Consider the following 25,212-nt stretch of genomic DNA (forward strand, 5'->3'; position numbering starts at 1 on the left):
TCTACAAAGACCCTCTGAACTTTCAGCTCATACAAGGAGAAACTGATCAGAGATGCTGCCAAGAGGCCCATGATCTCTGGATGAACTGCAGAAATGTACAGCTGAGGTGGGAGACTCTGTCCACAGGACAACAATCAGTCGTATACTGCACAACTTTGGCCTTTATGGAAGAGTGGCAGGAAAAAAGCCATTTCTTAAAGATATCCATAAAAAGTGTTGTTTAAAGTTTGCCACAAGCCACCTGGAGAAACACCAAACATGTGGAAGAAGGTGCTCTGGTCGGACGAAACCAAAATCGAACTTTTTGGCAACAATGCAAAACGTTATGTTTGGCGTAAACGCAACACAGCTCATCACCCTGAACACACCATCCCCACTGTCAAACATGGTGGTGGCAGCATCATGGTTTGGGCTGCTTTTCTTCAGCAGGGACAGGGAAGATGGTTAAAAGTGATGGGAAGATGGATGGAGCCAAATACAGGACCATTCTGGAAGAAAACATGATGGAGTCTGCAAAAGACCTGAGACTGGGACGGAGATTTGTCTTCCAACAAGACAATGATCCAAAACATGAAGCAAAATCTACAATGGAGTGGTTCACAAATAAACATATCCAGGTGTTAGAATGACCAAGTCAAAGTCCAGACCAGAATCTGTGGAAACAACTGAAAACTGCTGTTCACAAACGCTGTCCATCCAACGTCACTGAGCTCCAGCTGTTTTGCAAAGAGGAATGGGCAAATATTCCAGTCTCTCAATGTGTAAAACTGATAGAAACAAACCCCATACGACTTACAGCAGTTATCACAGCATAAGGTGGAGCTGAATAATTTTACACGCCCAATTTTTCAGTTTTTTATTTGTTAAAAATGTTTGAAATAACCAATAAATTTTGTTTCACTTCATGATTGTGTCCCACTTGTTGATTCTTTACAAAAATGACAGTTTTATATCTTTATGTTTGAAGCCTGAAATGTGGCAAAAGGTTTGAAAAGTTCAAGGGGGCAGAATACTTTCACAAGGCACTATATACTGTATATATATATATATATATATATATATATATATATATATATATATATATATATATTCTGGTGATTCTAAAAAGCCTTTATTATCATGGCCAATTATAATAAAGGCTTTTTAAGAACATTTTTCCTCATTTTGATTTTTTGACACAATTAGGTTTATTTGAATTAATCAGAACATTTTCTAAATATAAGGCTAGGCCCTGTCATAGTTAAAATGTAGCTTATTTTTACATCTAATTTTTTTTTTTTCATATAATGTTTAAAATCCAGGTGTTAAATGAGCATGTTCTGTAATATGTTGTATTACTGCTATTTATTCTCAGTTTATAGATGTCATTGGTTCGTTTTAAAATAAAATAGAATATTTAGAGAATGTTATTGTATAATGATTTGTTAAATGAAATGAAATTTAATTAAAGTGTGACTCCCTGCTGTATGTCCGCTAGTGGGCGCTGTTGGCTTTGATAAAAACTGGAGAATGAAGTGATCACCTGTGACTGTGGGGAGGATAAAGGTTTTACTCTGATATTAGTTTGTGAAAGTTTAAATCTGATCAATATTAATTAATAACCTCCTGTTAATGTTGGATGACTTAATGTTGGATGAATAATGTTGGATGAATTAATGTTGTGTTTTTGATCAGAAATATTTCCAATCCCGGGTTGAGATGAACGTCTCCAACTGTTGACATGCGCTCAGCCCCGCCCCTCTCCACAAACGGACCAATGAGCATGTAGGTGGGCGGAGTCTGCCTAACAGCAGATAGTCCCAGTGTGAGCGTGCGCTCAGTTACTCTCCATCAGGCTCCAGAGCACGAGCCTCATCACCTCTCCGTGCGTGTGCGCCTGTGCGGGCCAGAGCGGGACCGGAGCCGCAGTATGAGAAGCTTCATCTCAGACCCTTTGATTTCTCTCATTATTTTCTCATCTGATCATTATTTAATCCATCAGACCTCATCGATCACCCACACTTTGTTGCTCATCACCAACACCTCGCGCTCCAGCTGAAGGGGAGCCTTCTCTCTGTGGATTTCATCTCTAACCTTTGGAGGATTTATACAATTCTGCTGCGTGCGCGTCACGGACACTTTTTTTTGTTGGGTGTCTGTTGGATGTAATGCGGCGCGTGGACGACCACCAGCACCAGGGAGGATCCGTCCATTCCGCTGCCACCGCGCGCCTTTGGCTCCGTGCGCTGTTGTGGATGCTCTGATCGTGATCCGTGCTCGAGACGCACGCACGCCCCTGGACCAACTGGATTTACGGTGAAGAAGAGAAATAATAATAATAATAATAAATAAAAACGTTGGTCGTGGAGCGCGTGTTGTTGTTTCTTCATCCACCTTCCTTTTGGGGGTTTATTTGATTTTTTGGTGTGTGCGTGAGGAGGACTTACGGACACGGCCACGCGCGGGCACGTCTACTCACCATGGGGGACTCGATGTGGAGATATTGTTTCGGAGTTTTGTTCATTGCCTTCAAAGCGGAGCTGTGCCGCGCGCTCATCCTGGAATCCATCTACTGGAACACGACAAATACCAAGTAAGTGCGCGCGTGCGTGAGTGTGTGTGTGCGCGCCTGTGCCTGCACCTTTTTACCCATGCACCACCACGGGCACGGACTCTCAATGTGGAAAAAAACAAAACGAAAAAAACACCAGAAACAACAGCCACTGACAGACAGTCATCAACGGAACACGCACGAACACTAAAAACACGCACGATCACAAGAATTAATTATTTCATTAAAAAATACGAGACGTTAAAAATGTAATTTGGCTGAAAATGGTTCATTTAGTCAATAAATTACATTAAAAAAAACTATTTTTACGCATGGATTTTACACACCCGATCATTAATCAATAATCAGATCGTTAAATGATTTGTGACGTAGACATGAGTGAGTTTGAGTAAATAATGACATCAGCGTCATGAAGGCTGCACTGCGAGGCTCAAGTGCCCGTGTCTGGTCACCGTTGCGCAAAGCTTTTACGCGCAAGTGTGGGACGAACACGCGCCGTGGCGCCTCAAACTGCTCCGTCACTGCGACATACGCGGATTTATCTTTAGTTTGTGATTTAAAATGTAAATGTTTTGGTTTAATCTTTCTGTATATGTGTGATTTTCACGTCACGCGTAGGTTCCGATGCGCGTAACGTGAAAATCACACATATACAGAAAGATTCTCTGCGTGTGACAGTAGCAGCAGCGCGTCTGTCTAGTGTCTAATGAAGCTGTTGCATGAAGTGGAACGCGCACTTTTATTATTATTTTTATTTCCCACTGACGGGAGGAAAGCGTGTGTAAAACTCGCGCTTTACGCACTGACGCGCCGTACCGGACGGCCCGGTTCTGGCCCGCGGGACTCAGATTCAGGATCAAATAAGTGAATAATGTCTTTGATAGAATGCCTACATGGACAATAACTAAACTCCGTGCGCGCGTCCGGCCGTGCGCAGTGCGCGGCTCAGGAGAAAAACTGAGTTTACATTGAATTTAATAACTTTATTTGTTATTTTTTAGCACAGATTTGAGGGAAACGTTATTATTTTAGATTCAGAGGGTTTTATTTGTAGATACTTTTCCTCCATGTGACCCGGGTCACCAGGTCCGGGTGTCGTGTGTGTGTCGGGGCTCGGCTCTGACTCAGAGTGCGCGCCCTCGGCCTCTAAATACAACTCTAACGAGTGTTTGTAAAAGTTATTTATTATTATTTAAAAGTTGTTTTATTTAAAATAACTTTAAATAGTTATTTCATCTCAGGGGTGAGGATGTGAGAAAAAGGCAACAAAAACATTCAAAAGTGACTTTTAAAAACACAAAATGTTTATGTGAGAAATACATACATAAAGACAACTAAAAAAAAAAAAACACCCAAAATGACTGCAAAACAAAGCTTCATGACAAGAATACCCCAAATGACACTACACACAACAACAAAAAACATTATTTTATTATAATTAAAGTAACTTTAAATCTCAGGGCTCGCCTTGCTCCTCCGTCAGTAGATTAGAACACTGTCCCTCAATGAAAATCAGCATAATTCTGTACAGTCAAAATGACAACAAACTACACAAAATGACAGAAAATACCCATAATGACATGAACAACAACAAAAACATACAAAATGTGAGAAAAATATATACAAAAACACAGCAAAGATACAGAAAAATGACTCCAAAAACACAAAATAACTACTAAAATACACAAAATGTAAACAATATATGTGAAATGACACCATTAAAGATATATACAGTGAGAGAAAATGTTTTAATGATAGCAAAATACACACAATTACATAAAACATAAACTACACAAACAAAAAGACATATACCAAATGTGAGAAATAAATACAAAACGAAAACTAAAATACACAAAAAAAGACAAACGAAGAACAGAATTACATGAAATGACACAAAAACACTATAAAACTTTTTCTATTGTCTCTAAAACATGTTGAAACTAGTTTCTGCTGATATTTGTCTTTAGACGAACACATGATGTATCACATGATTTAATGGAGGCTTTAGAGCAAATAAATATTAAAAAAATTACTTTACCTTGATTTTTTTTTTATTTTTGGTGTCACTAAAACTAATTTAATCAAACTTGCTCCTGTTTTGAATCTTTTCCGTGCACATTTCACTAAAAGCGCACGAGTCGTTTTAAAATGTTTGATTTTTTTTTAGAAAACGAACCAAAGTTTTGCTTTGATGCTTTATATGAACAATTCTCTCGCTTTTCAACGTTTATCTCATTTACATTTCCAAAAAAGACCAAAACACAAATAGTGTGTGTATGTGTGTGTGTGTGTGTCTGAGGTCGCCCCAAATGACCAGTGCGCCTCGTTCCAGGTGAGGACTGTAGAAAAGGAACCTAATGACATTAATGTCAGCATTAGAATAACTAAATAGAGCATTAACTCAGAAAACAATGGTTTTTTGTTTTTTTTTACAGTGTTTTGTTGTTTTGTCTTTTTTTGCTTTTGTTCTGTTTTTCGCGTCATTTTGTGTAATTTTGTTGTTGCTTTATATTTTTTGTGTTATTTTTTTTGTATTTGAAGTTGCATGTTTTTTGGAGAAATTTTCTTTGTTTTTCTCTCAATGTGTGTATTTTGTTGCCCTTTTCTGTGTAATTTTCTGTAATTTTGGGGTATTTTAGTGCCACACACAAAGAGCTTTGTTGATTTTTTTATAATGCTTTTGTGGTTTTGTTAATTTTTGCTTTCCGTTTTGTGTTTTTTCCGAGTCATTTTTTGTATTTTTGTTGTTGCTTTGTATTTTTTCTTCTGTTATTTTTTGTTTGAATTTGAAGTTGTGTATTTTTTGGTGTCGGTTTGATTGTTTTGCTCTTTTTTGTGTGTATTTTTGTTGCTCTTTTGTGTGTATTTTTCTGTATTTTTGTGTGTTTAGGGTAAATTGTGGCCACACACATTTAGACTGAGGTCGTCTGTGGCCCCCGGCCCTCCAGTTATCCATGTGTGTGTGTGATGGTTTTTCCTTGTGGACACTGTTTGCTGCTTTAAGTTGTTACTGTGGTTAAATGTGAAGGTGACCTTAATAAAAGAAGCGTTTTGAGGCTTTAATTTCTCCCTGAGGCTGATTAACAGACTTTAGCTTTAGTTCTAAACTGTGGAGCTCGTCTGTCTGGTCTCAGAGGATGAAGATCAGTCTTCATCAGGTCAGCGCTCTGTGGCCCTCAGCGTTAATCTGCTGCTATTGTACATATATATATATATATATATATATATATATATATATATATATATATATATATATATATATGGAGAAAAGGAGAAAACACCAGCTTTATTTTTGAAAGAATCCGTCCACAGAGCTACGGCCGTGTCCATTAAACCTTATTGTTGTGCAGGCTTTACCTCCTTTATGTGTTCCCCCCCCCCCCCCCCCCCCACACACACACACACACATACCTCGCTTTGGTTTTTCCGTCTTGTAATCCATTTTGTAGTTGGGAGGGTGAAACAAAGCAGAGGCTGCTTTACATGCTTTACGTAAAAAGGAGCTCTCGCTCTATTCCACTGCACTTCATTAAGAGATTACACACAGGAAAAAAAGCTTCACCCCCCAAAAGGCCTTTGTGACCGAGCAGAGAAGGGGGTTCTACTGAGGGGGGGTTCCTGGGGTCTTTGTGCAGCACAGGGAAAGGAGAGAGTTTGTGTTGGTGTGTATTAGACTTCTCCACCTTATTTCATCTCAGGGTCGCAGTGATCCTACGTCAGACCGTCACTACATTAGAACACTGAAAATTAGACCTGGGCCACTGGTGGCAGCTGGGGGGCCACATGTGGCTCTCAGCCTGATTTTGTACATGCACAAAATAACCACTAAAATACACAAAATGTCAACAAAATGACAGAAAATTACATTAAATGATTCCAAAAACACATAAATGACACAAAACAAACAAAAATGTGTAAAATAAGAGAAAAAACTTGGGATGGACCGATATGGATTTTTTAGGGTCGATGCAGATTTGTTTTCCATCAGCCTTAGACGATGACCGATACAGACTTTTCTTATGACACAATGATGATAAAGGTGAGATAGAACGACACCAAGTAAAAAATATTTAACAAATAATATTAGATAATGCGGATGGGCGTACGCAGCCGCCCGCATCGGCCGATGCCGATACACGTATAAACCGCAAAAATGTCCAACTGTTGTATCACTAGAAAAAACTCAAAATGACAACATAATTACACTAAATGAGACCTTAAACACACATAACAAAAACACAGGAGAGCAAAAAACACACAAAATGACTCAAATATAAAATACTACATGACAACATAAACACTCAAAATTACAAAAAAATACCCAAACAACACATCAAATAACAACAAAAATGTTAATAATGAGAGAAAAGCATAAAAAATGAAAAAAAAGCAAACAAAACTCACACCAAAAACATACAAAATTATAGAAACATTTACAAAATTACAAACAAAATACACAAAATGGCTTTAAAAAGCTACAGTTCCTTTGTTGTTTCCTGTGTTAATGATCGTTGTTCTAATGCTGACATGAATGTTGATCATGTGACCCTCAGATCAGATGTAATCACATGCTTGTGGCCCCTCCCTGCTCTAATTTACATTTATTTATTATTTGATGTTTGTGGATTCATCACTTATTTTATTATAGATCAGATTAAATAGTGAAAAACCCCAGAGTTCAACACGTTATTATTAATATTATTCAATCAAAAGAGGAGAAATATTAATCAACTCTAAATACATCCTCGTGGTCGTCAGGTTAATATAGTCTATTTCTGACATGTTTGCTTTAAAATAACTTTATTAAATTAACTCTGTGAGGTCCTCAGGATCCTCCTCATGGTCCACCTGAAGAACCTGAGGAACGTTCAGGAACGTTCATGGTTCTCATCAGTGCGTGAGCGTCACGAGGACTCACTCAGTCGTTTGTTTAATGAAACAAAGAGAGTTAAGAACCTGCAGCTGCCCCTGTGTGTGTGTGTGTGTGTGTGTGTGTGTGTGTGTGTGTGTGTGCGCGTGTGTGCGCGTGTGTGTGTGTTGCCCCTCAGCCACTAGGGGGCAACTATACCCTCATGACTCAAGTTAGAAGTAGAGGTCATCACATCTAATATTCATTTATCCAGATGAATTTTTTAACCACTAACAGATTATTATAATTACAATAATATCACATATAATTCATGTTTGAACGGTGAATAAAATAAACTGAAAAACACAAAATTATGGTAAAAATAGACAAATAATGACTCCAAAAACAAACTAATGACAACAACAAAAAAAAAAAATTACCCAAAATTACAGTAAAACACATTATTTAACAATAAAAACATAGAAAATGAGAGAAAAGCAAAAAAAAAAAAAAAAATGACTAAAGCTCACAAAACACACAAAATTACACTAACCACACACGCTCAACATAAACATACAAAATGATAGATGTGTGTGCGTGTGTTTGTGTTTGTGTTTGTGTGTGTAGCTCCCAGTTCACAGCTGATAAACTTGATGAGCAGAAGCTGTTTGGCACACACACACACACACACACACACACACACACACACACACACACACACACACACACACACACACACACACACACACACACAGTGTTGTGTACGAGGGAAGCCTCCCAGGCTTCTCTGAGCTTTTTCTCCTCTGCTCCACTTCTGACAAACACACACACACACACACGTCCACGCACACACACACCAACGTGCACACACACTAATGTGCACACACACGATGGTTCCACATAGACCTGATGCTCGTCCTTTCTCCGTCATGGACAAACTGAACCACTGAGTGAGTCCTCAGGGGCTGCAGGAATACACACACGGCCTAGTTAGCCATTATAATGTGTGTGTGTGTGTGTGTGTGTGTGTGTGTGTGTGATCCTACCAGAAGCAATAAAAAAGGATGCATGCTGTTGCGTTGCTATGAAGGCCACAATGAGGTTTTTTTTTTAGACTTTTAGAATAAAGTCGTAATATTGCAAGAAGATGTTGCAATTTTACGACTTTATTCTTGTAATTTTACAAAAATGAAGTTGTAATATTCAGAGAAAAAAACTTGTAATATTATGAGAATAAAATTGTAATATTTCAAGTATAAAATATTGCAAAAAATAAAGTTGTAATATTACATGATATTTTCAGAAAACCCTGAAAAGCGTCTCAGAAAATGGATGGGATGGATGGATATTATTAGAAAAAAAATGACACCAAGGACTTTTAAAGTGAGAGAACGATTAAAAAATGACAACAAAATATACAGAATTACAGAAAATATCCATTATGACACAAACAACATATTGAAAAGCAACAAAAACTGACAAAATGTGAGAAAAATATAACAAAAATGACTTCAAAAACAGAAAATGACTTCAAAAAGACAAAATGACAACATAAATACACAAAAAACATACTAAATGACTCCAAAACAACTACATAACAACAAATTACAGTAAATATCCCAAATGACACAAACCAAAACATACTTAAAAAAGGGAAAATGTATATACCGGCAACTAAAACACACACTGTTTGATAACGGTTGCCCCTCTCTGCTCTATTGTACATGTGTTGTTATGTTATGTGTGTTGATCTGCAACTGTATATTATCATACATTTATACTTTATTAATTTTCTCAGTGTGTGACCCTAAAACACTGTCATATACAGTAAAGAACTAAATAGCAGTATTTGCTTTTTTTAGCACTGCTACGTATTCTGTGTGTGCGTGTGTGCGTGTGTGTGCGCGTGCGCGTGCGTGTGTGTGTGTGTGTGTGTCTGCGTGTGTGCGCGTGCGTGTGTGCTCGTGCGTGTGTGCGCGTGCGTGTGTGCGCGTGTGTGTGAAAGCTGCGTTTCCTCTTTAAGGGTTCTCCAAAAAGTCTATTTTAAAGTTTACAGATGATCAAAGTTCAAAGATGAACCTGAGAATCAAACGTCGAACATTAAAACTTTGCCTCACGCTGCTCAGTTCTCACACAGAAAATAACTCACTTCATTCATTTGTGATCGTTTCTAAGCACTCTCATGCATTTTGTTGCCATAGCGACGGCCCAGTCAGAAGCCTCGGGTCAGAGGTCACCTGAATAATAAATAATAATAATAATAATAATAATAATAATAATAATAATAATAATAATGGAGTGAGAATGTAATTATATATTATATAAACATTGACTGATATAAATGTACATTTGTGAATCGTTTTAAAATGGTTTGTAGTTTCACACTGACCTTTGTGTGTGTGTGTGTGTGTGTGTGTGTGTGTGTGTGTGTGTGTGTGTGTGTGTGTGTGTGTCCTCAGGTTCATTCCAGGTCAAGGAGTGGTGCTGTACCCCCAAATTGGGGATAAGTTGGACATTGTGTGTCCCCGTGTGGATGGCGGGGTGGGCGACGGAGTGGAGTATTACAAGGTGTACATGGTTCCCAGGGAGCAGCTGGAGAGCTGCACTATAACCAAGGCGGACACGCCCCTCCTCAACTGTGTCAAACCTGACCAGGACGTCAAGTTCACCCTGAAGTTTCAGGAGTTCAGCCCCAACCTGTGGGGTCTGGAGTTCTTCAGAGGAAAGGACTACTACATCATCTGTGAGTGTAGAAAACAGCTGTACTCATTCTGACACTGTTATTTAGTTATTTACGTGAGATACATGTGTGTTGGTGGTGGGAGGGGCCAATGGTGCTCTATGGCAGCCTCGCTTCCGTCAGTCTGCCCCAGGGCAGCTGTGGCTACAATAGTAGCTTACCACCACTAAGTGTGGAGTGAAAGAATAATGTCTTAATTCTGTAAAGCGACTTTTAGTGTCTATGATAAAGCGCTATTAAAAAATTGATGTATTATTATTATTATTATTATTATTATTATTATTATTATTATTATTATTATTAATATTAAGGAGAACTGACAGAGTCAAACCTACAACATCAGCTCTCATAACACTTGTGGAATTTGACTTTTTAAATAAAAGGTAAAAAAACACAATGAATTATTAATGCTATGGACTGTAAATTCTGAGACAAATGTGCAGCTACTCATCATCATTGTCTCCATTTTAAATGATTGTATAAGAAAAGGAGGTGATCAACATGCAGTTACACAGCGGTGCATGTTTCTAGATGGGTCGGGGTGGGGGGGGGTCCCTTTGTTGGGGTGCGAGCTCAGTGAGGTAACCATGTCCACGACCTCGGTAAGCGGCGAGTTGGGTGCGGGGCGGTGCCTTCGCCGCCGGGCCCTTCCAGGCGTTGGTATGTTTGAGTCTCTGTGCACAGCAGAGTCTGGACTGTCTGCACTCTTCGGAGCTTAAATACGTTGATGGTTGTTACGGTTACGTAAGCAGAGGATGCACACGGGCAGCATCGGGGGCAGCTATAGGGCTGCAGGGGTCCTCAGGTAAAGACGGGAGCGTCCGAGCCAATCGCCTGTATTAAATAGACGGTTCAAGTTCAAACAACCTGTTCACTTTTAAAAGTCACTCTTTGGATCATTTTTCTGCATAAATCAACATGTTAGCATTAACCCTCCTATTAGCATTGGGGTCACTTTGACCCCATTCATTGTTTATCATCCAAAAAAAAAAAAGTTTTTTTTTATTGATCATATTTCACACGTTAGTGTTCATCTGGGGTCAACTTGACCCCAAGCTGTCTTAGTGGTGTGAACCGTGTCTGTCAGTGTGAAATCTGAGAAGATTTGGATGAACACAAAAACTCTGATAATCCTTTTCTGGAGGAAGATATTTCTGGGGTCAAAGTGACCCCACGAGTAAAATGTTCTTAAATTGATCCTGTTATTGGGTTTTTTTTGGAGTTGTGCAGCAGAAGTGACTTGTGGTTAATGGTCCCAGTAAACTTGGACCAGTATAGATTATAAATGTAATAAACCTTGATGGGAACCATGTGGTACTGATGAGGTCCATTAGGAGCTCCTGATGGTTCTCCATGGATCTCATCCTCCTCCATCAGTGCAGGTGTCTCCACCTCATGGCTGACTGACTCACATTTACACACAGTACGCCCTCTATGGAGCTAAAGCTTTGGTGGGTGGGGGGATGGTGGGTGGGGGGATGGTGGTGGGGGGAGGGGGGGGGGGGCGGTTTATATCTTGGCTTCCTGGTCTGAAACACGGTGGTGGACTGAACCATCTGCGTGGTGCTGACGGGGGAGTGCTGTGATTGGACCATCTGTGGCGCTGCCATCTGTGACTTATTATTAAGAATGAAGCTCAACCTGAGCGTTTGATCTTATTATTATTATTGTTATTATAATAATATCAGGTGACGAGTTGGAATGTTCTGAGCTTTAGAAAAGATACTTTGTCCTAAAGCTTCTCACAGAAGCTCTTTGTCACTGTGGGCTCGTATACATCAGTTAATCTTCCTAGTCATCCCCTTTTCAAAATAAAAACATCTCTTCTTGTCTTCCATTATTTAAATATTTTGTAAAGAAGGCTCTTATTTTGAAGTTAACAGGAAGTGTAGTCAGTAGACCAATGGAGAGTCTCTGAAAATGTGTGAAATGTATGAATGAAATGTGTTTACGTGAGTTTTATGGATGAAATGAGCACATGTTGATATTCTACTTGGTCACTTTCTCACTTCAAATGTTTTCAGAACTTTCAAAATAAAGGTGGAGAATCAACAGAGATATTTAGCCTCAGTGTGAACAAGGTTTTAACGCTGTGGGTTTCAAATGCATCTTGGGAAACTTGGAAGTATAGTTCAATGGGAACGCTCATCATCCTAATCATACTATAGTATATACTAGATAGTATATACTATAGACAGTATATACTATAGACAGTATAGACAGTATATACTATAGACAGTATAGACTATAGACAGTATAGACTATAAACAGTATATACTATAAACAGTATATACTATAGACAGTATAGACTATAGACAGTATAGACAGTATATACTATAGACAGTATAGACTATAGACAGTATAGACTATAGACAGTATAGACTATAGACAGTATATACTATAGACAGTATAGACTATAGACAGTATAGACTATAAACAGTATATACTATAAACAGTATATACTATAGACAGTATATACTATAGACAGTATAGACTATAAACAGTATATACTATAGACAGTATAGACTATAGACAGTATAGACAGTATATACTATAGACAGTATAGACTATAGACAGTATATACTATAGACAGTATATACTATAGACAGTATAGACTATAGACAGTATAGACTATAGACAGTATATACTATAAACAGTATATACTATAGACAGTATAGACTATAGACAGTATAGACTATAGACAGTATATACTATAGACAGTATATACTATAGACAGTATAGACTATAGACAGTATAGACTATAAACAGTATATACTATAAACAGTATATACTATAGACAGTATAGACTATAGACAGTATAGACTATAAACAGTATATACTATAAACAGTATATACTATAGACAGTATAGACTATAGACAGTATAGACTATAAACAGTATATACTATAAACAGTATATACTATAGACAGTGTAGACTATAGACAGTATAGACTATAAACAGTATATACTATAAACAGTATATACTATAGACAGTATAGACTATAGACAGTATAGACTATAAACAGTATATACTATAGACAGTATAGACTATAGACAGTATAGACAGTATATACTATAGACAGTATAGACTATAGACAGTATATACTATAGACAGTATATACTATAGACAGTATAGACTATAGACAGTATAGACTATAGACAGTATATACTATAAACAGTATATACTATAGACAGTATAGACTATAGACAGTATAGACTATAGACAGTATATACTATAGACAGTATATACTGTAGACAGGTAACTTCATTGTGGAGAATCTTCTTCTGTGGTGTGTAGAGGCTTTGAAGGCCTCAGGGCTTTGGCAGAAGCAGGTGAACCAGTGTTTGAGAACAAACGGAGCTGGAGGCTAATCTTCTGTTCACGTCTCCAAAGGTTGGATTATTGGATCAACATTGAGACATTTGGAACCTACAAATGTGCCCTGCTCGCTGTTTTCTTTTTCTTCCTTTTTCCTTCCCATTCCTGTCGTTCTTATGGACTCGTGCTCTTTATCGACAGAGCTACACATTGTGGCGGCGCCGCCTGCCGTTTTGCAGATGCAGAAGTTTTTTTTTGTTGAGCCTGAAGGAAAAGGCAGTGGCAGCTGTTTGTTTCATGGCGTTTGTCACAGTTTGCCGTTAAATTGCATCTGTTTCGTTTGGTTTTTGTGGCTTTTAACAGAAGCCAAACATTGTGGCTCTGGGTTGTGGATTTGTACACACTGGAAATAAAACACAAGCAAACATTCCTTTAGGTTTACACAGTGAGACGCAACATGTCCAGATTTGGGTTTATTTTGTGTGAATCCTTCCAGTTGACAGGATTGTTTCAGTCATGCATTTGTACGTGTTGTTTCTACATGACTGACGTGTACCCCTAATAGTCATGTGGAGACAGGACCATCTATAAGGGGGAATAAAGGAGAGAGATGTTTGGGGTCCATCCATAAAGTCAGTAAAATGATGGTCTATTGTTCTATGAATCTGTGATAACCATATTTATTTATTCATCTGAATAATATCCACTGTTATACAGGAACGTTTATTATTATTAGTCATCTTAATGATGGAAATCATGGTTTTAGTCACTAATAAAATGGTTCAAAGTGACCAAAAATGGTAGAAAAGGTGGTGAAATGGGATTTTAAAAATCACAGAAATTGGTTAAAAGTTGCAAATTGTGGGTAATGGAATTAAAAATGTAGGGGAAATTAGTTTCAACTGACGAATAAAGGGCAAAGCCTGGCAGATATGGCAAAAAAAAAGATGTTTACTTTTGGAAGAAAACATGAAAATTTGTACATGAGGGTTTTTAAGTTGAGCTGAATCACTGAAAACCAATGGTTCCCACTTAAAATCAAGACATCCAAGTTGGCAACCATCAGTATTGCCAGTTTGAAATTGTTTGTCATAACTTTGGTTCTATTTGACATAGAGGCATGATCTCAATATTATATCTTATAATAGTATTGTGACTTTCAATCTTACCATAACTTTGGTTCTGTTAGACATAAAAACACGATTTTTGTGGTAAATTATAGGTTTTTGGGGACAAAAAACTGTGTAAGTGAAAAACCTGTCGGGCTAGCATGGAAAATCATGAATGTGGTTAAATTGGCAAAATAAGCATGAAATGGTGGTAAAGGTGGTTAAATGGTATTTTAAAAACCATAGAAATTGGTTAAATGTAGCAAGTGGCAGAATGTGGGTGTGTGTATGGGGGGGGGGGGGGTGATAAAAGCAGGAACAATTAATTTAAACTGGGTAGTAATGGGCATGACAAATCGTGAATGTGGTTAAAATGGCAAAAATGATCATGAAATATGGGGAAATAGGTTAAAAGTGACAATAATGTGTCAACATATGTGACATTAGGTGGAAAAGTGGTGGAAAGGGTTTATAAGTGCTGAACATGTCTGGAAAGTGGAATATGATGTAGAAGTGTCAGAAAATCTTTGTTTTGGTGGAAAATGTGATGAAATGGGATTTTAAAAATCACAGAAATTGGTTCAAAGTTTCAAAAACAGACAAACAGTGGTAAAAAAAAGGGTTCAAAGTGTCAATATTGGAACAATTAGTTTAAAATGGCAAATAATTTATTAAAATAAGCAAAAATATGGCAAAAAAGTTTGGTGAAGTTGCAGAAAATAGGTAACAATAAGCAAATTGTTCAAAAAAAATATTCTTAGTTTTTTTAAGGCTTCTGGCCCAAACGAAGCCCTGACCCTAAGGTTGAGAACCACTGCTTTAAGTGATCTATCCACAGCTGAGCGTTACGCAGCCACAGAAAGGTTCACAGAGAGGATTTCATTAGGCTTCTGGAGTGAGCACTTGATGCGTAATTAATTAACCGCCGCTTAATCCTTTATTTCTTCTCACAATCACCGAGGCCCTGGAATCAATGCTGGGATCAGAGTACTCACAGATTGGATTAGCTCAACCTGGTCTTAGATATCATGAGTCGCAGGCTACTGAAGGACATGTGCAGCTCTCTGGTTCCTGTGCATCTTCTGCTGTTGTCGTGCGTGTGTGCAAACAGAGGGTCGTGGCTCTAAATGTGCTCCTGGTTATTTAATCATGGGTCACTGTGTGCATGTGTCGCTGCCTTCTTTAAAAAGCTGCCATCGCTGCTCTGACGTGATTGTTTGAGGCAGCGCGGCCTGCAGAGGAAAGAAGCCTAGTGAGCGAGATGATTACATGAGCTAAAGAGGAGAGGAGGGGGATGAACAAGGGGGGGGGGGGGGGGGGGGGTGATGAAAGAGAGCTAACAAGAAAGAGAGAGAGAGACATGAACCATAGTGATGAGCTCTAAAGAGGGCGAGGGAAAGGACAGAACCCTGTTTACAGTCACTGCACATATACACGAGCATCTCTGATCAATTCTTTAATCACCTTTTCATTGAGTCAATACGCCTCTGCTACTGAGGGAGGAAACAAACGAGCACAGTTCATAGGAGGAGAAATAGTATTGTTTCATAAAGAAAGAAAGAAAGAAAGAGCCTGTGATGAATGTGTGTTTCTGAGAGATTGGACAACTTTTCCATCCGTGTATCCTTCGTTCTTTGGTTATTTCGTTTAAAACCAAATCAAAATAATGTGGTTATTTTGTTTTACTGACTCAAAACGTAAACTGAAATACAGAAACAACAAAAACCAGATATTGTGATATTTGGATATTTACGGGAAACTATGAACGAGAGCTTCATGTTTTATTCTCACCACACAGAGGGACCCACAGATGGGGGCTGACTTTTACTCCTGGACAAGAAAGAAGCAAAAATCACATTTAATTTAAACATTATTAATACATGAATACATCAAAACAAAGGAAATAGATGTTATTTAAAACAGAAAAGCACTGCTAATCTGTTTTTGTGTTTCTGTTTTGGTTTTAATTTAGTAAAACAAAATAATCACACTGTTTATTTGTTATTTTGATTTGGTTTTAAAATGGAATAACCAAAAAACGTACATGGATTGTTTTCTTCACCTCTCTTTAGCTTTCTGTTAGCATCTCTAATGCTAACGGGTCAGTTTGACCCATATCTTAAATCAGCTGTAAAATACACTAATAAATATTATCTTAGTATCATGGTTACATTGTTAGGCTCCCTAATCAATTAAAATATTGGTATTAATATTGTTGGTGAGGGTGTGTGAGCCTTTATTCTGTCACTATACTCATAGATTATTTAAAAAACAAAAGATAAAATGATCCTCAGGAGAACTGACAGGTGAACCTGATATAAAACATATTTTATTCATTATTAACTGCGTGTGTGAGCCATTAAGGGTGTAAGAAAAAATTGATTCGGCCATATATCCCGATATTTCACCACGTGATTTTCTTATAAATCCAAAAAATGTCAATCATGTTTTTTTAATCATGTTTTTTTAACTAAAATACTGTGTAATTGTGCTGACATAAGCACGTCAACCCCTGGTCACAAGGCGTCGCTCACCAAACCCTTTAGCAGCAGCACATGTAGCATTAGCTCATGAGCATTAGCTCGTTAGCATTAGCTCTGCAGCAGCCTCATGATGACCATTGTGCTACTGCTAATTTAACCTGAACACATTTTTTTTCATATTAATATTGTGTTATTTTGATGGATAAAAACAATCAAAAGAGTCAGGTGAACCTAATATGAATTTTTATTGACGAACCGTTTCATTTGATTAATAAATGAAGAATAGATGATCACTGTGTATTAAGGCAGTGTAAAACTTTTGATACACATTTAAAATAAACATTTAACGGTTTTATGTGTTTGCATTTCCACTGAAACTGAAACGGAAAAAGAAATCAGAACCGTCTTCAAACGGACGATTATGACAAATTTCACTCATAATTTCTTTCTAAATCTGCACGTAATCACACGGCTGTGGGATTTCCTACAAAATGAAAAGGAAATTACTCTATGAATAAAACCATAAACTTCCACGTTTTTCCTGTTAAACCGTGGTTAGCAAACAGACATTTCATATTTCTTGCCACGTATTCTTGCGTAATTTAAGTGATTTAAAGCATGTAGTTATTAAATTATTAACAGTTGTTGACTCCATTAACTCTATTTAGCATGTTTAAGGTTTAATAACAGTAAAATAATCAAAACAGGGAAAGTTGATGAAACAGAAGATTCTACCCTTGATTTATCCTGAAAACGTTCCCTTCCACTCTTCTCTTACGCTGCTAGCATAGCGGATTAGCTAACCACCCAGTGTGATGAAGCAGTGTAGAGCCAAGTCATTCAGCCATCTTTAGCCAATCCAACAATCACATTGTGTTTAAATCCAAGTCAGGCCTGCCTGGACAGCAGCTCTGGCACCAAACGACGTGGCTTTCACTTAGCATTCTGGGGGGAGTGGGGGCTAAATAACTCCATCGTCAGGGTTTCTTTCTCTGGTGTTTCCAAATGTCAGAGTAAGTTAGCAGAGTCTAGGGTGGACGAGCTAATGCGTGAAGCTACGTTAACACTGTAGCATTAGCATCTACTCTGTTTTTAAAGCACGATTGTCCAAGCAAAGTGAGCCATGATGCCTTCAGGAAACAGGAATATTTTTTTGAACAATTTGAGCCCATTTTTGCTTATTTTCTCCATTTTTCTGCAACTGCACCAACCTTTCCATATTTTAACCTATTTTCATCATTTTTCTTGCCATATTTTTGCTCATTTTAATGCATTTTTGTTACATTACTCTCATTTCTGACACTTCTACATCACATTTCAATGCTATTTTTCCACTTTCCAGACATGTTCAGCACTTATAAACCCTTTCCACCACTTTTACACCTAATGTGACCAATTATTGTCACTTTTAACCTCTTTTGACCATATTTCATGATTATTTCTTTTTGCCAGTTTAACCACATTCACCATTTGTCATGCCCATTATTTGCCAGTTTAAACTCATTGTTCCAAAATTGTTTGCAACTTTTAACCAATTTATGTTGTTTTTTTTAAATTCCATTTCTCCACCTTTTCCACCATTTTTGAGAGTTTTTAACTTTTTTTAAATTTCTGATTAAACCAAGGATTCACATCTTTAAAATAACTATATACTATAACCCAAATATTGACAATAAAGCTCCTGTATGACAGTAGATATGATTCATCTGTTGTAGACATTCCTGTGTGGTGCTAACAGGTTAATAAAATGAACACATGGATACGCTGCTATAAACACAAGCCTTTAAGGAGCTTTGTCTGTAATGTGCTTTTCGGTCTCCAGTGAGAAGCCAGAGGTCAGATAGAGAAGGAGACATGGGGGGGGGGGGGGTGTATGGGGGTCTCGTTAACATGCTCTTTGTGTCCACTCCCATCACCATCTCATTCACTCACATCAGACGCACTGACAGAGTGCAGCATCTATTCTACATATATCTATTCTCTAACAGCAGTAGAAACAGAATGGAGAAGAGGAGAGGAAGCAGTGGATGATGTTGATGATGATGGGAGGGCGGGGCTAGTGCTGGTGTGCCGTGAATGAACGCCACTGAGCACTGGCAGCGAGCCAAACCGCTAAGCTCCAGCAGCTCGTTAGCCTCTGTGTTACTGACCTGATAGACCACAAGCCCCCCGCTTTAGCCCCCCGCATAGCCCCGCCTCCTCCTCCTGCTTTCTGTCCCACTCATGATTCATGATCGCTGCAGTTCCCCCGCAGGCCTGGGGAGGCAGCACATTCTTTCCATTGATATTTCTTTAAATATTATCCTGAGCTCATATACTTTAACCCAGTGGTCCTCAACCTGTTCACCCGGGACCCCCAAAATAAAGGTCCTAGAGAGCTTGGACCCCCACTGTCGCTGAAGGTGGGTGAACAGTCATATGTAGACAGGGCCATCTATTAGGGCTGGGCGATATGAAGAAATGAACAAAAACTCATATTTTGATATTTTTTCTTAAAATGCCAATAAGCAATATACATCTTCATATTTTTAACTCAATAAAGTCTGACCAGAAAAACAATTCTGTGTTGAATTTGTTCATGTTAAATGCCACACAGACACTTTTATTAACCAGTAGCTGCACAATATGTGCCACTTTTTGTTTTTTTTCTCTTATTAGGGACAGCATGTGTGAGTGAGTTCTCCTAAAAAAAGTATTTTATTACAAAATCAGCTATAGAATAAAATATATATAAATATTATACAGTAGGTATAGGTATATGTATGTGCTTTTATCTTGTGAATACTAATTGTGTCTATGTTTTTAAAATGAACTCCTGAGTTTGAAACAACGGATGATGACGATGATATTGTCATTTTCTATATCGCCAAAATAAATATCTCAACATGTCTTTAATCTTGATTTTTTGCTCAGGTCTTGTATCTATAAGGGGTTGGGGTGATTTAAAAAGTAGGAACATTTAGTTTCAACAGGCTTGACGGATTGTGAATGTGGTTTAATTGGCAAAAAATAATCATGAAATCTGGTGAAAAGAGGTTAAAAGTGATAATAATGGCTCAACATATGTGACATTAGGTGTAAAAGTGGAATTAAGGGTTTATAAGTGCTGAACATGTCTGGAAAGTGGAAAAAATGTGCAGAAAAGGCATTGAAATGTAGAAGTGTCAGTAATGTAGCAAAAATACATTAAAAGGAACAAAAATATGGGAAGAAAAAGTGCTGAAAATAGATTAAAATATGGTGAGTTTGGTGTAGTTGAAGAAAAAAGGTTAAATATTCTTAGTTTCTTGAAAGCATCTGACGACCACCTCCCAGTGTCTCATGACCCCAAATGGGGTCCTGACTCCAAGGTTGAGAATCCCTGCTTTAATGGATAGTTTGTACATTAAAGAAAAAAAAACAAATTAACAATATTTTAGGATTTAAAAAAAAAAGAAAAAAGAAATTACTTAAAAACTGGGGATTCCCAACAACCTAATTTTAGGTCACATGATAAATATCTCCATGGAAACCACAGGTTAATGCTATTGTAATGTCCCACTGGATGTTTTCCACAAATAAACATAATCTATACAAAATAAGAAAACTTATTCAACTGTAAATAAGTGTCATATTAATTTAACCTGTCTCAAACATCACATATTGATTTTTTAATGTTTGATGATGAATTTAATTACATTTTATGGCTAATATATTGGCTGAAAAAATCTTCCATCTTTATTCACAACCTGTTCATAAAGTGTATTTTTATGGTAAATGTAGAAATAAGAGTTAAACACTTAGTGTGAGAGTCTAAGTGTATTTTTCTCAGTGTGTGATGTATTGTAATATTCTAATATGAGTGAGGGATGTTTTCCAGTTCATCTCAAAGGTAAACATCAGAGTGGTGTTAATAAGCACAGTTTCTTTACTGCCCTACATGGATGCTGCCTCCCTGTAGGCGTCACTTTGGTTTCATTTTTAAACCGTCACCTTCACGAGGCTCATCCGCACATTCAGAGATATTACAGTCACGATTACTCAACATAACTGACTTTGGGGACGTGGAGAGTAGAACTAAGGACGAATCATTTTTCTTTCTTAAAGGGATCTTCCTTTTTTTTTTTTTTTTTACAAATGTGTCCTAAAACCTTCTAAATGTCCTTATTATTAGATCTATGTCTAACGTAACACATTATTATGCACCATATTAATTTAACTGTCTTTTAAAAATGGGACTACTTTAAGGTTTTAGAGCCTGTGTTCCTCCATCTTGAAATCATGTGATTGATGATGTCACACGGCCCCACTGCCTCTATTGGAGTGAAACATTCAGCCTGATTTTTACATCATTTAGCAGCTTTTTCAGTCACAATGACAACTTGTGCTGCTTTGGGTTGCTCTAAAAATCAGTAAAAGTTAAAAAAGTTGTTTTTTGAAAAAGGTTTACTTCGACTTTTTTTAACTTTACTGATTTTTAGAGCAACCCAAAGCAGCACAAGTTGTCATTGTGACTGAAAAAGCTGCTAAATGAATGCTTCACCTCCTATACAAACTCAATGGACTGAAAGTGGCGATTTACATCATCAATGACGTCATTTCAACATGGCGGTGCACAGGTTCTAAAACGGTAAACTAGTCCCTTTAAATGTGTTTATTTAACGAATATGCACCATAATGTGTTTAGTTAGACATAGATCTTCTAATAAGGACATTTCAAAGGTTTTGTAAAAACAGTGGAGGATCCCTTTAACGTTGGGAAACTTGGAAGTTATACTTCAGTGGAACGCCCACCATCCTAATCATACTATAGTATATTGTAGACACTGAGTTTGTAGTGGTTAGAATACGATATCAAACACAGCCTAACTCTACCTAGAACACGCTGAATGATTCCCACCCAAAAGGACTTTAATTCTCAGGGTTTGTGTGTTTTCAACTGTCTCTGATTTACTCTTTAACTTCAGCCACCAGCAAAATAACGTGTTTTAGGCCACATTTGTACAGAGGATTCCTTTAAAGCACGTGTCAAACTTATTTTAGTTCAGGGGCCAAATACAGACCAGTTGGATCACAAGTGGTCACAGGTTTTAGGAGGTCAAGTTTGAACTTCCAGTTATAAATTGGAGATAAAGTATGGAAGGCATCAACAATATGTTCGCAATAAGTGACAGATACTTAAATGTCCTTTGAATTTTTATAAAACTTAGGGAGATTTTGTGGAATAATTTGCAAAAAACTGCAGGATTTTGGAAAAAATCCCTCTGATGTCTCACGCTTCTTCTTCTCCTCTTCTCTGCAGCTACGTCCAACGGCACCATGGAGGGGATCGACAACCAGGAGGGGGGGGTGTGCAAGACCAAGTTTATGAAGATCGTGATGAAAGTGGGACAGAGTGAGTATGGAGCATGTGAATTACACTCGCCTCAGCAGATAATGTGTGTCTAATAAAGTAACAGCTACAGCATCATCATCTCCATGGCACCTGGGGCCGACACACACGCACGCACACTCGCACACGCACACACACGCATGCACACACGAGCATCTCACATCTGCCACCGTACACTGGAAAGCTTTCAGCGAAATGCAAATCCAGTGTTGATGCACACAAACATGCAATCTCCATGGCCTAAGGCAGCGTGTGTGAAACAGCTTCACCATCAACACATCCACATCCATCAATTACTGAAACAATTACGACACAGTCGCTCATTTTGATCAGCGTCGATTCAAATGCTACACAGAACCTCAAAGGTCATGGGAAGGAATAAAAAGAGCAGCTGGCATACAAGGCATTGCCTTCAGAGTCCTTGTTTAAAAAGCTTATATATATATATATATATATATATATATATATATATATATATATATATCATTAGTAAGTATGAGAAAGAAGAGCAAAATGTTTACCAAGTACAGCAATAATATATAATGTTGATATTTTAAATGTATTTGTGGAAAGCCCCATGAGAAATAACATAGTGTTTTTGAGGAGGACCACAAACACATAACATTTCACATACAGCAAAATACGAAACATAGAAAAACCAATACCGACAAAAAGACCATTTTGCTCACAACTCTCCCACCCCCCCACATCTCAGGGTAAATATATAAAGTGTTTACAGTATATAGATCCACATACATCATATAACCAAATACAGCAGATATATACATACACGGCAGTACGGCATAAGCATATAATGTAAAGTATTTATGTATATGTTGTAAAATATAATAATATTTACCTAATAAACATAATAAAACACAGAATTCTGGTAAATTACATTGCAAATAAAAAAAAATTTAAAAAATCAGAATGTTGTTTGAATTTGTGCTTTTTCCTTCACAAAAACATGGAACTTTCTGGTTCGGCCCACTGAGGTCAGACTACACCCTTCAACTAAAATGAGTTTGACACCCCTGTAATAGATAATGAATACCTTCACACGTGTAGCCCGATCCGCACTGTGGTACCCAACCCCCCCAAAACTTCAAATTGTCTAAAAGGATTAGGCAATTAAAAAAAAAGAAGAATAATTTGAAGTCAAATTGGCAGAATTCTGTGAATAATTTCCTTCACTAAAACATGGATTATTCCGGTATGTGTATGTGGCCCTTAAACTAAAATGAGTTTGACGTCCCTGCTCGACATGATCAGGCAATGATTCAAGTTCTCCAACATTAAAATATTCAACATTATAATAAGATCTTATTGTAAGCTGTAACTTTGCTGCTGAAAACCAACAGGTGCTAAAAACCCTAATATCTGCATTTTCCCCAGATCCTTCAGACCCCATTTCACCCAAAGACAATCCCACCAGAGTACCCTACCCCCCCAAACACTCAGATGGAAAGGACACCTACAACCCAAACGACGTGCTGGAAAAACCAGGTGAGATTTAGCTGATCGATGACTTTAAAGTGACGGATTCATCCAAACACGTTGGCATTTAGCTTAGCCTCTGCAGATAGCATCGATAGCACGTAAAGAGGAGTAACAGGTTTTTTTGTGTGATAAAGGTCAGAACATTCGTCCTCTACGGCTGACGAGGATCTGTGAGCTTAAAGGACTTCATCTGCTGCCTTTGTGACATTTAAGGAAAATGATCTTATCAGCGCGCCATCGTTTTTAACGACTTACTCTGCACTCAGGTGCACTTTAGTGCCTGAGCCAAACCGGAGCTCAGGTTCAGACGGATATGTCACAGAGCTTCTCATCTCTGCTGTCAAATCAATACCAAATGCCTTTTAGGAGGAAGACGAAGGCCCTGTTCTTTTGGCCTTATTAAATACCAGCTTCTCCTGCACAATTTCTCAACGTGACATTAGATCTTTGTGTTTTTACGTTAAGTGCAAAGGCATCAATATACACTTTGTGTTCTGGTTTTATCTCAGGAAAGGTTTGTTATTGATTGATTTTAAATCCTGATTCTTAGACTCAAAACTCTATTACAGTGGTTTCCAGGGTTGGGGTCAATTACATTTTTTAATTACATTTACGTCGTCAATTATCCTTGTTCAATTACAACTCAATTATGACGATGGTGACCGACATTACAATTAAAATTACAATTATTATTTTTCCTGTGAAATTCAATTACAATTATGTTCTCAATTACTAAAGTTAAATTACAATTAATCAATTACTGAGGCTTTAATGAAAAAGCCCACAAAATGTAAACCGTTGCAGCTAGCAGATTGTTGCTAAACATGTAGCAGCTAGCACCTCAATGCTGACATGTATCAGCTAGCACCTTAGTGCTAACTATGTAGCAACTAGCACGTCAATGCTAACATGTTGCAGCTAGTACTTCAATGCTAACATGTAGCAGCTGGGACCTCAATGCTAACATGTAGCAGCTAGCACCTCAATGCTAACATGTAGCAGCAAACACATCAATGCTAACATGTAGGTAGCAGCTAGCACCTCAATGCTATCATGTAGCAGCTAGCACCTCAATGCTAACATGTAGCAGCTAGCACATCAATGCTAGCATGTAGGTAGCAGCTAGCACCTCAATGCTAAACATGTAGCAGCTAGCACCTCAATGCTAACATGTAGCAGCAAACATCTCAATGCTAACATGTAGCAGTAAACATCTCAATGCTAACATTGTAGCAGCTAGCACCTCAATGCTAACATGTAGCAGCAAACACCTCAATGCTAACATGTAGCA

At 37.8% G+C, this 25,212-nt stretch overlaps 1 protein-coding gene across 1 annotated transcript in view; it reads left to right on the forward strand.

Moving 5' to 3' along the window:
• Positions 1–1,837: 1,837 nt before the first annotated feature.
• Positions 1,838–25,212, forward strand: part of efnb2a (ephrin-B2a) — a 29,423-nt gene continuing 6,048 nt past the window's right edge. Inside the window, exons 1-4 of the mRNA XM_028436478.1 lie at positions 1,838–2,572; positions 9,860–10,143; positions 22,332–22,424; positions 23,817–23,927. Coding sequence (XP_028292279.1) covers positions 2,460–2,572; positions 9,860–10,143; positions 22,332–22,424; positions 23,817–23,927 — 601 coding nt within the window. The 5' untranslated portion in view covers positions 1,838–2,459. The remainder of the gene's footprint in view (positions 2,573–9,859; positions 10,144–22,331; positions 22,425–23,816; positions 23,928–25,212) is intronic.

The sequence above is a fragment of the Gouania willdenowi genome, chromosome 21 (genome assembly GCF_900634775.1).
Source record: "Gouania willdenowi chromosome 21, fGouWil2.1, whole genome shotgun sequence".
NCBI classification, from domain to species: Eukaryota; Metazoa; Chordata; class Actinopteri; order Blenniiformes; family Gobiesocidae; genus Gouania; species Gouania willdenowi.